The 14187-nt window shown below is 42.3% G+C and overlaps 1 protein-coding gene across 2 annotated transcripts in view; it reads left to right on the top strand.

Annotated features, from left to right (window-relative positions):
* The first annotated feature begins 366 nt into the window (after positions 1 to 366).
* The window catches only part of LOC101853054 (microtubule-associated protein 11), a 29586-nt gene continuing 15765 nt past the window's right edge, over positions 367 to 14187 (top strand). Inside the window, exons 1-7 of one of the 2 annotated variants that reach the window (XM_005112958.3) lie at positions 367 to 1083; positions 1683 to 1890; positions 3392 to 3559; positions 4079 to 4165; positions 9738 to 9834; positions 12649 to 12793; positions 14090 to 14160. In XM_005112958.3, coding sequence (XP_005113015.1) covers positions 574 to 1083; positions 1683 to 1890; positions 3392 to 3559; positions 4079 to 4165; positions 9738 to 9834; positions 12649 to 12793; positions 14090 to 14160 — 1286 coding nt within the window. In that variant the 5' untranslated portion in view covers positions 367 to 573. The remainder of the gene's footprint in view (positions 1084 to 1682; positions 1891 to 3391; positions 3560 to 4078; positions 4166 to 9737; positions 9835 to 12648; positions 12794 to 14089; positions 14161 to 14187) is intronic. The other variant, XM_035973610.1, reaches the window with a different exon arrangement.

Consider the following 14187-nt stretch of genomic DNA (forward strand, 5'->3'; position numbering starts at 1 on the left):
GCTGCTTTAATTGTACCGCCGCACTTGGTTTTGTGGATTCATTATGCCGTTATTATTTTTCATTGTGGGTTTATCATTTAGCACAAGTCAAAACCGATTAGTTTAATCCACTGGCATTCATTTAACGTGAGCCAAGGAAACTAATGAATGTTTTGTTTCGTTTCTGAAAATGAGAGTCAAAACGAGAGTCAAAACATATCAGGGTCAGGGATTCTTTTTTTTTTTTTTTTTTTTTTGGGGGGGGTTGTTCGTTCGGTCGTTTTTGTTTTTGTTTCGTTCTTATATTGGGGGGAGGGGTGATTAGTCAACGAACAATTGATCATTGATTGCTTTGGCTTTAAACACGATGTACTAAATTCAAGCAAATACCCAAATTGTCATAAAAATGTATTAATAATTTGGTAATTTCGCGATAATTTTGCAAGGATCGATTCGCCACCACAGAATTCTGTGTTCGCCACTGACCTGCTCAGTTCTATTTATAGCAGTGGCTTTTTCCCGGTGAGGCGTGACACCGGAAGTGCTAATGTTATTGATCTTTGATTCTTATCCTACTTTCCTTTTCGTGTAAACATGGCTGCTCAGGTGCAGTCTGCAGAGGGCAGTGACTGCAGGGATAGTAATGCCAAGTCTTTTATAGACGATATAGGGGTGCTGAGTTTAGAGGGTTTTGGCAGTCAAGGATCTCAGACATCTTCGAGGAATCCTCAGGATGGTATAAGTTCAAGTTTACCGTTGAGCTCTGTATATTTGGGTGAAACTGTCAGATACGAGATTGTCGTAAGTAAACACCCGTCTGTCAGAGAATCCAGTTCGTGGAAGAAACTTATCAGTACTATCTCCAGTCAAGCTGTCATTGTGCCTTTGCTCAGTAAGCAAGGTACGGATAGCACAGTCATATCTGAACGAGTGGAAAGAAAATCTGAAACCTGCGGCCCTGTGAAGGAATCTGGAACAGCAAGCAGGGTTGGAACGAAGAATTCATCTGTTGACAATCCAAATCCAACAAATAATGGACTTCTTTGCTCTGTTTTAGCTACGTTTGTTGGGAGCACTGGTTCTGTGTCATCATCTGAGGAAAAAGTAAGTGTTTCTACAACTAGACCTAACTAGATCTAATATGATCACTGAAGTGAAAAGACTAGGCTATTATTCACCATGGAAAGTTACACATTTCCATAAACCTTTATATTTTTTGTCATCTAGATCTAGAGATCTAGATATCTAGATCTATCTAGATTCTAGCTCTAGTTCTAGAACTTCCCCAATGGCTGTAAGGCTGATGTGATGCTCTATTTCAGCATTTAGAGAATATAGTGATCACTGGTCAATGTTTCAACGGGTAATTTGTGATACAGTTGAAAGTGTCTAAGACAGTCATCAATTCTTGAGGAGAAAAGTGGTTGTGCTTAGACAGGTGAATGCCTTACACAGTGTCATCAGAATGTAAAAAAGTGCAGTGAGAAAGTGTGAAGTGCCAATTTCAATATGTAGAGAGGTGATTGTCTTATACAGGTGGCCATTTTAGAGCAGGTTTGACTGAACTTGTATATTTTAGAGATAGGAGAACTTTTAGATTAGTTAATAATAAATTCCAAGTCAACATCAAGGTTAGATTTTTAAAAGTCAAACAAAAGCAAATTTCTATATTGTTTTGATGAAATGCTCTTTCTTTGCCTCAGGATTCCAGTATGTCACGACCATACTTCCGAGACGACGACACGTTTGTCGTGCCGATGTCTTCGAGTCTGCAAGACGCCCCGCCCGAGTGCTGCCGTATACGTCTAAGCGTCACGGTGTGGCTGTACACCGTCAGCGTCAGTACCTCGCCGACATCACCTGAGGTTGCCATGGAAATAGGGTCGACCCCACTTGGGTCAGATAGCACCAGTAAGTGGATGGGTTTATGTAGTGCATTTATAAAAATGGGCAAACGAGGAAGGGGTAGACCCAGAGCAACCTTCTTAGGGAACCTAAACAAATGGGTAACAGGGAGAGATCAGGGAAACATAGCTTTTTTAAGAGCATCCGAGCAAAGGAATGAATGGAGAACCATGATCTCTGATGTCTGTCACAGATCTGGCGCTGGATGATGATGATTTATTAAAATATGTGGCATTACATATACAGCTTTTGAGATGTAATGCGAGTATTTTTTTAAAAAACCTGTAGAGGAAAACTTTTTCAGTTGTTCATCTGGGAACAACATTTGGCTTTTTAAAAAAGAATTATTACTTCTTCCAAACATCATAGATATAAAGTATAAAGTGGAATACTTTTTTATTTTTATTATGTGCCTACTGTTTCAAATCTACCCCTATTTTAGGAACCAATATCTATAATAAACTTTACAGCTCTTTAATACTATTTCAATTAATAGTACCCTGTTTCTGAGTGGTGCTACATTTTTTATTACTTTATGCTACAGTAGAGTCCACTTATAACGAGTCCTGAAACAACGAGAAGTCTGTTATAAAGACACTATTCTAAAACCCCGTTTTTCTCCTTCTTTACCTTTGTAAATAAAATACTGCTATTGCGCAATCAGACCGTCATGCGAGTCGGTTAATACGGAATATTGCTGCTGCTGTGCACAGCGCACAGACCAATTTAACATTATTATAAAACCTTGCCAGTTGAGAAAGTTATCGGTGATCCAGCGAAACAAAGAATGGGAGAGCCCACACGAACTAACATTGAAGGCCGGAGCAACTGAGTAGGGAGGGTGTGGGATGCGCAGACACAAGCAGAACGCATCGTGTGATAGGCCAGACCAGTCTAGATTATCTAGGCATACCGTGCCTCTCACTTCTCTGGTGCGGGATGGAGGGGTCACAATACATGATAGATGGATGGAGTGAATGTGTGACGTGCACGAGCAGACACAACGCACCACAGTGTGTGGTGGGGTGGGGGACAACACAGCGGGCGAGTTAGCCTAGAGCCAGAGCCCCTTCTTTCTGATCGCCAAAGCCGATTTGTCAACATTGCTAGTGCTAGAGAAAGAAACCTGATTCGATTTTTGATAAAGTAAGACCTTGAGATCATGTTGAACAAATCACAATCAGGGGAAACACAAAAAGGAATAAACAGAACGCCAAACTCATAGATTAGGCCTACTTTACTATTTCCCTTGAATTTATTACTGGATCCCTTGTAACGAGAATCCTGCTATAACGGACATTTCGCACCGGTCCCCTCCCTCTCGTTATAACAGGAATTCACTGTATTTTCTTTTTGTCTGTTTGGACTATTGGATTAAAGTATGCAAATATAAGTCATTCATTTTTATCGAACTTTAAAAAAATGATGCCTGTTTCTAGTCATATGTATTCTTGTCCTAAAAAAAATTGTATACGTGTTATTTTTGTTTTGGTCGTTTCATCTTAAGCAGCAGCTACTGTTCCTTGCCCCACCACCAACGGACACCGGTCGGCCAGCGGTCAAGACCCAGTGATGGAGAGAGCTAATCTGGCCGACGGTCAGCCGTGTGGCAGTCTGAGCCTGGAGAGTCCCGTGCGAGTGTCCAGCAGCTTCCGGTCCGTCCAGGAGAAGACAGGTCCGTCTGTTTGCTTTACCCTATCTGTACACCCTGGGGTCTGTCTCTGTTTGCTTAATCCTTTCGTTGCATTATGACGTCCTTGGTATGTCATGAAAATGCGTAATTTTTAGCCCTGTGCCGAACCTGGTACGTCATGGAAGTTTTGCCCCTTTAGTCAATGTTTTTCAGTAAAATCCATACAGAAATGTATTTTTAGATGGACTTAAAAGTTATTGAGCCAAAAAGCAAAAATTCAATAAAAATTGCAAAACCGGCCGAAAAATGCTGTTTTCTTCAGTTTCATTACTTTGACAAGCGCCTGATTTCAACATTAAATCTTACATATTTTTGTGGTTGAATTATTAAATTTGAATTTCAGTGTTTCGCAGTACAGTATTGTCATCAAAACGAAATACTTCAAGGATAGAAGAATGACTCAATGATGGATGTATCCACATCATATGTATCTATACCATATGTATCCACACCACATGTATCCACATTACATGTATCCACACCACATGTATCTGCCCACAGTGAGCTGCCTGCTGCGTATCCAGGGACCCCCGGAGCTGACCTGTCGCCACACGGCCGCCGGACTCAAACATCTCCTCCTACTCTCAGGTCAGACGCCGGAGTGCGAGATTGATTGACATACGGTCATTGACATGACTGACACACAGTCTAGCATGCACATAGCAAAATCAGCGGGACATGGAACGCTTTTTGTTACATATGTATAAATGTTCATATGTACATGTCTTGAATACTAAAATTATAATGTGTATAAAATAAAATGTGGGGCGTTAAAATCTCTTTGCTATGTGCATGTTTCTCTATTTAAGTGTTTGCTATGTGCCTGCTAGACTGTAATTGTTTTCATGGGTTGAGGGTAAAGCGTTTGAAAAAAAAATCTGGAGCTATAACTAATGTTGCTTTAAAAAAGTAAGAACTTCACAGTTCGTTAATCATCATCATCATCAATGCCTTTCACCCCTGGCAGGGTAAAGGCCACATACAAGCTCCTTCCATTTATCTCTGTCCTGAGCCATCCTTCCAAGCTCGTTCCAAGTGAGCTTCATTTCTCTCATGTCCCTTTCCACGCATCTCCTCCATGTTTCCCGTGGCCTACCCCTGCCTCGTGCTCCCTGGGGGTTCCACTACAGTGACTGTCTTGTGATATTTCCGCTGGGCTTTCTTAAGGTGTGTCCCATCCATCGCCACTTTCTTAGTCCTATTTCTACTTCTATATCCTTTTGTCCTGTCCTTTCCCACAGCTCTTCATTTCTTATTCTATCCTGCCACTTAATTCTTAAAATACTCCTCATACATCTGTTGATGAAAGTCTGGACCTTATTCAGTACTGTCTTCATTGTCTTCCAAGTTTCGCAGCCGTAGAGGAGCACAGACTTGACGTTGGAGTTAAAAAGTCGAATCTTGGTGCGCAGTGAGATGTTGCTTGCTTTCCAGAGTTCGTTAATGCTGATCAGATAACCTTTTAGGGATAAAATACAGTAGGGAGGAAGGGGAAAAGAAATCATTTTTCTTTAGGGGGACGAAGAGAAGACTGGTGACAGAAAAAGGGAAGGGGAAGATAGATTGGATCGTCTCTTTGTGTACGGAGTTTGGTATTGCTCAATGCAACTGAAAGTGAAGCTCATGTGATGTCCTTTGAAGTTAATTTATTTAGTGATAATGACATAGTTTACTTTTCTTGTTATTTGTGGTAATAACATATTTCTCTTATTATTGTTGTTTAACATATTTCTTGTCTCATTTTTGTTTGTTTAGTAGCATTGTTTTGGGTGTTTTGTTGTTGTTCAGTTTGAGACATATTTCTGTTCTTTTTTATGTTTGTGTTAATAACCTGTTTCTTTTCTCTTTTTTAAAAGTATTTGTGTTCATAACTTATTTCTGTTCTTTCTTTGATGTGTGTGTTAATAACTTATTTCTGTTCTTTCTTTGATGTGTGTGTTAATAACTTATTTCGTTTCTCTTTTTTTAAACGTTTGGTTAATATATATACCTTGTTTCTGATTTTTTTTTTTTGTCGTTGTTTGTGTGAATACTCTCTAGTGGATCACTACCTTGTTGTGGTTAGAGAGCTTGTGTGCCTCAGTGACCCCAAGAGCTACGCTGGCTGGAGCTTATGCTCTTGGTAGGGCCACCCATGCCAGACAGGTCGACGGGTAGAGGTCAGATGAAGTGTGATCCACCGGCCCTCCAGGTTTCGGAGGTTCAGCTCAGGGCTAATAACCCAGACTGGTAAAAAGCATATGTTACGGAAACAGCAACAAAGAGAAACCATATTTCTGTGCGTGATGGACCTTCAGAGTCCCTTGGGACTCGTATGAATGCTGGCAGTGAAAGCCGCAAGGAAGCTGTTTGCAGGAAGATGGAGGACCTGAACACCGCAAAGACAAAAGTTATCATAGGACTGTGGAATGTAAGGACAATGTATGAAACTGGTGAGTTGACACAAGTAACGGCAGAGATGAGGAGATATGGATTGCACGTTCTGGGCATAAGTGAAAGTCACTGGACAGGATTCGGCAGGCTGAGAACAGAAACTGGAGAAACACTGATCTATTCCAGCAGAGAAGACATTGACAACCAACATAGGGAAGGTGTAGCCATCATCCTAAAAAGGGAACTTGAGAAATGCCTCATGGAGTGGAAACCGATCAACGGCAGAATGATGACACTGAGACTGAAGGGAAAGCACACCAACACAAGCATCATCCAATGTTACGCCCCTACTAACGACAGTGAAGATGAAAGCAAGGACTTTTTTATGAACAGCTACAGAAGGAATTGACAGTTATACCTCGTCACGACCTTATCGTTGTAATGGGCGATCTGAATGCTTAAGTAGGAGAGGACAACACCAACTATGAGAGAACGATTGGACAACATGGTACGGGTACAAGAAATGAGAACAGTGAAAGACTAGTGGACTTCTGCGCATTGAACAACTTGGTGATAGGTGGAACCCTCTTCCCACACCATATAATCCACAAACTGACCTGGAATTCTCCAAATGGCCGGGGCAAGAACCAGATTGACCGCCTTATGATAGGAGGAATGTGGAGACGTTCCCTACAGGATGTGAAAGTCAGAAGAGGAGTTAGTGATGGCAAGGATAAAACTCAAGCTGAAGAAAACATTCACCAGGGAGGCGACAAGGACGCGATTTGATGTTCACAAGCTCAGTGATGGCAATTTGAGATCTGCCTTCCGACTAGAACTAAAGAATCGATTTCAAACTCTCCGAGCTCTGGAAGAAACCATACCCAATACAGATGAAGTCAATACCCAATGGAAGCATATTGTTGAGGCCTACACAGAGAGCAGGAAGACATGTCTTGGTGTCAAGAAAAAGAATGCAAGCAAAGAATGGATACAGCAAGGAACTTGGAATACTATTGAAGAACGGAGAGAAATCAAGAAAAGACAACTTGCAGCTAAGTCGATACGGCTACAGGTGAAGTACGCAGAGGATTACAAGGAAGCTTGCCAGAAAGTTAAAAGACTGGTCAGGAAGGACGAAAGAGAAGCCATGGAAAAGTTGGCAACTGAGGCAGAGGAGGCAGCTGCTAAAGGTGAACAAGGCAACGTATACAAGATCACAAGAATAATATGTGGCAAGTACCACAGCGGAATGAGTGGCAAGCTGCTGACAATCGAGAAGGAACAAGAAGCACGCTGGGCAGAACACTTCAGGGCAGTCCTAAACCAACCTCCACCTGAGTTGGATCTGGACATCAGCTCTGACCCACCACAGAAACACGAGATTGTAAAAGCTGTTAAGAGCCTGAAATCAAGAAAATCTCCAGGAATGGACAACCTGAATGCTGAATTGTTTGAAGTAGACACAGAACTGACTGCCACCTTTCTTCAGCCACTATTCAAAACCATATGGGAGGGAGAGCAGATTCCCAAGGACTGGAGCACTGGAGTCATTGTTAAAGTACCAAAGAAAGGAGCTCTTAGAGACTGCAACAACTGGAGAGGTATCACATTGCTATCAGTTCCCAGCAAGATCCTGGCCAAGATTATTATTAACCGGATGTCTGATGCCGTGGACAGCTGCTTAAGAAAAGAACAAGCAGGATTCCGCTAAGAAAGAAGATGCACAGACCAGATATTTGCCCTCCGCAACAGAATAGAACAGTGCACGGAATGGCTTATGTCAACTTCGTTGATTTTGAAAAAGTATTCGACAGTGTGCATAGAGAAAGTCTTTGGTACTTTCTATGATATTATGGAATCCCTTGCAAGATAATAGAGGTCATCAAGAGCTTCTACCAAAACTTCAAGTGCGTTGTTGGAAACAGGACCACTGCTTTTGAGGTAAAGACAGGAGTTCTCTCTCTCTCTCTCTTCTGGCGCTGTGGCTTCATAAACGGTCAGCGATGCCGACAGCACGCAGGAACTCAACACTCGCCCGGGGGGTCCTTAAAAAGTGCTGAAAGTGGGTTACTGAAATGTCCCAGCAGACGGGTTCTAGCACGATAGCTGGTGGGACACCTCAGGAACACGTGGTCCATAGTTTCGTCCTCCTCCTTGCAGGCTCGACAGGACGGATCTGGGTTGTCTGCTGGCGCAATTTTGTGGAGATATGATCTCAGCTTGGGCGATTTTCCACCAGTTCTCATTTGGGAGAGAAGCCGGCGGTCCTGTCGTCTGAGCGAGGCCTCAAGCTGGAATGACGGCGGCTGGGCAAACGGCAGTTTGGGTTTCGCCTCTCTTTTCCACTTTGCGCGGGTCGATCGGTGGATAACGGCTTTAGCTGTCGAGAAATCGATTGGCGTGTCAATCTGGGTAAGCGCTGTTGCTTCTTTGGCGATGCTGTCAACTTCCTTGTTCCCAGCCAGTCCGGCGTGGCCTGGAATCCACTGTAAGTGGATGGAACATTCAGAGCGTTGACAGAGGGTGTGCAGATGTTGCCAGATTGAGCAGGCCACCTTTTCCGATTGGTTGGTAGGGCCGTATGAGAGGCGCATGACTGCTGATCTAGAATCAGTGTATACATGGATGCGTGCACTGTTCGGAAGGCTGCCTGCTGTATGTAGTGCCACAAGCATGTCAAGCGCTGTGTCGAGAGCTACAAGCTCGGCCCTGTAGCTGGAACAATACCGGCCCGCAGGTACACGTTGGTCGAGGATGCAACATGTCAGCAATTCTGTTCAACATGGCCATTGACTGGGTCATGAGGAAAACAACAGAGGATACATCAAGAGGCATAAGGTGGACTCTCTTCTCCACCCTCGAGGATCTTGACTTTGCCGACGACCTTGCACTACTCTCCCATACCAACGAGCACATGCAGGAAAAAACAAATCGACTCCACAAATACGGACGCCAGATTGGGTTGTGAATAAGCCAGAAGAAAACAGAAGTGATGACACTGAATGTAGGCTCCCCAACGCTGATTAGGGTGAACAACACAGACCTCCCTATAACAGACACATTTACCTACCTAGGCAGCATAATCAAAACTGACGACGGCACAAAGGAAGACATTATGAACAGACTCGGCAAGGCAAGATCTGTACACAGAAGCATGATCAACATCTGGAAGTCAGGACAGTTTAGTGTACAAACCAAGTTAAAGCTGTATAACAGCTGTGTACTATCCACACTCCTATATGTAGCTGAATGCTGGAGGATGACTGATCATGATTGTGCCAAGTTATCTTCCTTTCATACAACCAGCTTATGCCAAATACTCAGAATCTTCTGGCCCGACAAGATTTTCAACGAAGATCTGTTACGTAAATGTAAGCAAGAGGACATGACCACCATAATAAAAAGGAGAAGATGGAGATGGATTGGACATGTTCTGAGAAAAGAACCAGACTCTATTGTGAAGACTGCCCTCCACTGGACACCCGAAGGACGTCGAAAAAGGGGCAGACCCAAAGTGACCTGGAGACGCACAGTAGAGTCTGAAATGAAGTCCTGGAATCATTCGTGGGGAACGTTGACCAAGATGGCCCAAAACAGACAGAGCTGGAGATCCTTTGTTGCTGCCCTAAACGCCAGATGGCGTAATGGGTATTGAAGTGAAAAGTGTGAATAACTTGTTTCTTTTCTTTTCTCTTTCTTTTTTTGTTTGTGTTAATAACTTATTTTTGTTCTTTTTTTGATGTTTGTGTTGATAACTTTTTTTCTGATATTTTTATTGCTGCAGTGAGCAACAGCACCAGTGGTCAGATGGTAATCAAAAGCCTGCAGATATTGTCCAGCTCCACGCCCGTCCACGATGTGTCAGTCACCACAGACGATGGGTAGGTCGCGGAGACTTTGGCAAGTCGTAGACCAGATCTTTGGGTGGTTTGTGGGTGCTCTGGTGTGGTTTGTTCCTTCTTTCCTGTCAAACATCTAATGTCCTAGTCTCTCCTCCTTCTTTCCTATTGAACATCGATCGTCTTTATCTCTCCTCCTTCTTTCTTATCAAACATCTATTGATGGGTGGTTGGCGGGTGCTCTGGTGTGGTTTGCTCCTTCTTTCCTATCAAACATCTATCGTCCCTATCTCCCCTCCTTCTTTTTTGTGTTTGTTACTCTCTTGTAACACCTCTAATCTTCTGGCGCTCATATGATCTTATGCAGTTGCGACTGCTGTAAAACTCTTACTAAAACTAAACTAAACATCTATTGTCCTGATCTCTCCTTCTTTTTTGTGTTTGTTACTCTCTTATAACACATCTATTCTTCAGCACTTATATGACCTTATTGTGTTGCAAGTGCCGTAAAACTCTTTTCGAAAACTAAAAAGACCAGTCCTCTGGTCCATCGTGAATACGGTTGAAATTGTCTGGGCCGGCCACTCATTGTCGGAGAGGGAAGTGGTTGTCTTAGACACGTGGATGTCTTATACAGTGGCGTTATCATGTAAAAAAAACACAAGGGGAGAAATGGGAAAATGGGAAGTTGAAATTGAACTATGTTATGCATATCAAATGCTTTGATGCATTCGATAAGCTATTCTTGAAGCAAAGATAGAAGGCAAGAGAGGAAGAGGGAGACCTACCAGAGATGGGAAAGAGATTTAGAAACCTGGCTTGAAATTGTCTAGGTGAAGGTGAAGAGTGACTCTTAAACAGGTGGATGTGTTGCACAGTGTCATTATAATGTTGAAAAAAAACACAATGGGAGAAAATGGAAGTTAAAATTGAGCTCTGTTGTGCATATCAAATCTGCCCTGAGCTGACAAAACGCCATTTTTCAGTTTTGGCACCAAATTTTTTAATTTGCTAAATCGATAGCCTAATCAGTTACCTTACTTGAGTGGAAAAAAATATCAAAGCGAAACTGCGACTAGTTTTTGAATAAATTAGAGCTCAAATTTTAGAAGAACACCTCTTTTAAATATTTACGCTGATAAAACGCCTTTTTTATTGAAGTGCTGTGAAAAAGAAAAGGCGTTTTTGCCAGTGTATGGCAGAAATGCTATGATGCACTCGATAAACATATTCTTGAAGCAAAGGTAGCAGGCAAGAGAGGAAGGGGGAGACCTAACAAAAGATGGGAATGAGACGCAGAAACCTGGCTTTGAACCAAAACAACTTAGGAAAGCAGAATGGCAGGTGGCAGGGAGTGATTTAGTGCAGAAAGGTCAGAAACCTGGCTTTGAACCAAAACAACTTAGGAAAGCAGAATGGTACGTGCTACTGACTGAAGTGTCTTTAGGCCATTCCCAAAGGGTGGATATTAACATGTTCTTATGCTCAGTAGAATTGTAAATGGGCTGATTTATCAATGTCATACTCATAACTGTGCCTGAACTGTAACAGGGGACTGCTGCTTTTTCTTTCCTAATCCTTACTATCGTCATTTTCCCTCTACTTCTTTTGTATGTTTGTCACTTTCTTGTGACTGGCTATTTCCGGGGTGCCTTGATAGTCGAAGAAGACTTTATGCTGTTGAAACTAGAGAGGTGAGCAGAGTAAGCCTGATTCCCCGTATGGACTTCTCTGTAGACATCCACCACCTGGCGCTCATATGACCTTATGCAGTTGCGAGCGCCTTAAAACCTCTACTAAAACAAACAGCCACAGAGAAGGCTAAGAAGAAGAAGATTGGTTGGTTGTTTAACAGCTTTTTATCTATTGTTTTCTCCTTTATTCATTAATTTTTTTAACACGCTAAATAACTTACCATTCTTTTTCTTCTTAGCTTTTCCAGTAGTTGGACATTGTTTTATATCTTCTTGTCTGTGGGTGGTTGGCAGTTACTCTGTTGGGTTTGCTCCTTCTTTCCAATCATACATCTGTTGACCTTATCTCTCCTCCTATTCTTCATATGTTACTGTCTTGCAACCTCTGTAATCTTTAGTTCTTATATCACTAATATGTGTCACGTTGGATGAAATCAGGCGCTCATCAATTTTTGGACATAGGGAGTTATTAATATCATCTTACAGCTTGTTTATTTGTTTTGCATTTGGCAAAAAATGTACCCATCTATCTTGAATAGAAGTTGAGATATTTGCAATGGAATGTGTTGGGGGTCGCCTGGTATGAGAGGTAAAATTAGTGAGAAAATGGCTGCCAAAGTTTAGTGACTTCCAAAGCTCAAGTGTCATTGGAACCTTGGAATTTACATTTTTTGTGCCTTAATGAACCTTTTTCTGTAATATCCACCCAGGAATGCGTTTTAATCCTATCCGTACGTCATGTTTTACTATCGTATCCATAGGATGTGGGGAACTCTGTGCCACCACTTTCCAAAGAGGAAATTTACTTGTTAATCCGATCCGTACACTTTGCATAGCAGTCTGTCAAAATGATTTTTTGAGAAATACTGAAAGTTTCAAAGAGATCTTCTTACTAGAAATATTCTAAAATGTGAAGAATTCAATCCATGAGGATACAAAATGACCCCAGGGTGAATGGATAGGGTTAAAAGGACCTAATAGGTGTTTTAAAAAAAAAAATTTTTAGAAAAAAACTGCCCCGCACCCAGAAAAATGCCGGTTTCTTTTATTTCATTGTTTTGATGAATGCCTGATTTCCCCATGCTCCCTCACATTTGTGTTGCAAGTGCCATAAAACTCTGACTCCAGCTGAAACGTCTGCCTTTGCCCTCTCCTCCCCCAGGAGCTCTGTGAAGTGGGAACACTGCCATCAGCTGATCAGCCTAGAGAGCCCCAAACATCGACAAGCCTTCCCCGCCATCTTACAGCCAGGGGAGAGCTTCTGTCTCATTTATCGGCTACACCTGTCTTCTATACCGTCAGAGTCGGTCAGTTGGTCATACATTTGTTTGTTTGTTTGTTTGTTTCATTTATCGACTACACTTGTCTTCTATACCATCAGAGTCGGGTCAGTTGGTCACTGGGGGGAGGGGGTTGGAGAGCTCTGTCTCATTTAACATCTACACCTGTCTTCTATACCATCGGAGTCGGTCAGTTGGTCACTCGTTTGTTTGTTTGTTTGTCTGTCCGTCTCATTTATCGGCTGCACCTGTCTTCTATACCATCAGAGTCGGTCAGTTGGTCATACATTTGTTTGTTTGTTTGTTTGTCTGTTTCCTTGAGAAAGGCTCTTTACACTTTCCTTAATTCCCCCATTTGTGAGGCGTGCTGACTAAATGAGTTACTTCTTGCAATCCACGGCCAAAAGTCGTTAGTACATTTTCAATTGATGCCACGCTCTTTAGCTATAACCTGTCTTTTATTATTCCATACTTATGAATTGTTAAAACTCCACCTATAATGTTGATGTATCTATTTCCTTAAGGCAAAATCCGAGTTATTGTTTCCGATCCAAGAGGCAAAATCCGAGTTGTTGCTATTGATCCAGGAAGCAAAATCCGAGAAGTGACTCATTTTGTCTGCACACCTCACATTTGTGAATGGGTACCTGGCCTTACACAGCAAAAGATAATAATATTGTCGATATGTTACCATTTTAGTGCCTGTAAAATGACAGCTTGCATTGTATGCTTTCCAGGAAGTTGAGGTTGCTTCAGAATGCCATCAGGTCTGCTGGGGTAATAGTATAGATTGTACATCCTAGGGATGTCTTTTGTCTGATCTGTCGCTTGCACTTGTCTTAGACAGGTGGATGTCATTAGTATATTTTTTTTTAAAACCACAAGGGGGGAAGTGGTTGTTTGAATCTATACCTATAGGCCATTGTCTTGGGCAGGTTATCGTTGTAGGTGGTTGGCGGGTGCTCTGGTGTGGTTTGCTCCTTCTTTCCTATCAAACATCTATCGACCTGATCTCTCCTCTTTCTTTTTTGTGTTTGTTACTCTCTAGTAACACCTCTAATCTTTTCTGCACTTATATGACCTTATTGTGTTGCAAGTGCCATAAAACTTTTACTAAAACTAAAGACAGGTGGATATCATTATAATATTTTTTAAAAACCACAAGGGTGGAAGTAGTTGTTTGAATCTATACCTATAGGAGATTGTCTTGGGCAGGTTTCCGTTAGAGTAGGTTTGATTGTACCGTCAGAATGTGACGTGTGTCATTTTGTCGTGTTGCTACTACACTATTGGTTGAGACATGAGGTCCCCCTTTGTCCCCAGGAGCTGTCTCTGAGAGCCAACATCAAGTGGACACACGCCGGTGCCACCAGTGAACTCACAACTCTTTACAGGTAGCTCCCTCCTCCTCCTCCCTCCTC

This window comes from Aplysia californica, unplaced genomic scaffold, assembly GCF_000002075.1.
Source record: "Aplysia californica isolate F4 #8 unplaced genomic scaffold, AplCal3.0 scaffold01507, whole genome shotgun sequence".
NCBI classification, from domain to species: Eukaryota; Metazoa; Mollusca; class Gastropoda; order Aplysiida; family Aplysiidae; genus Aplysia; species Aplysia californica.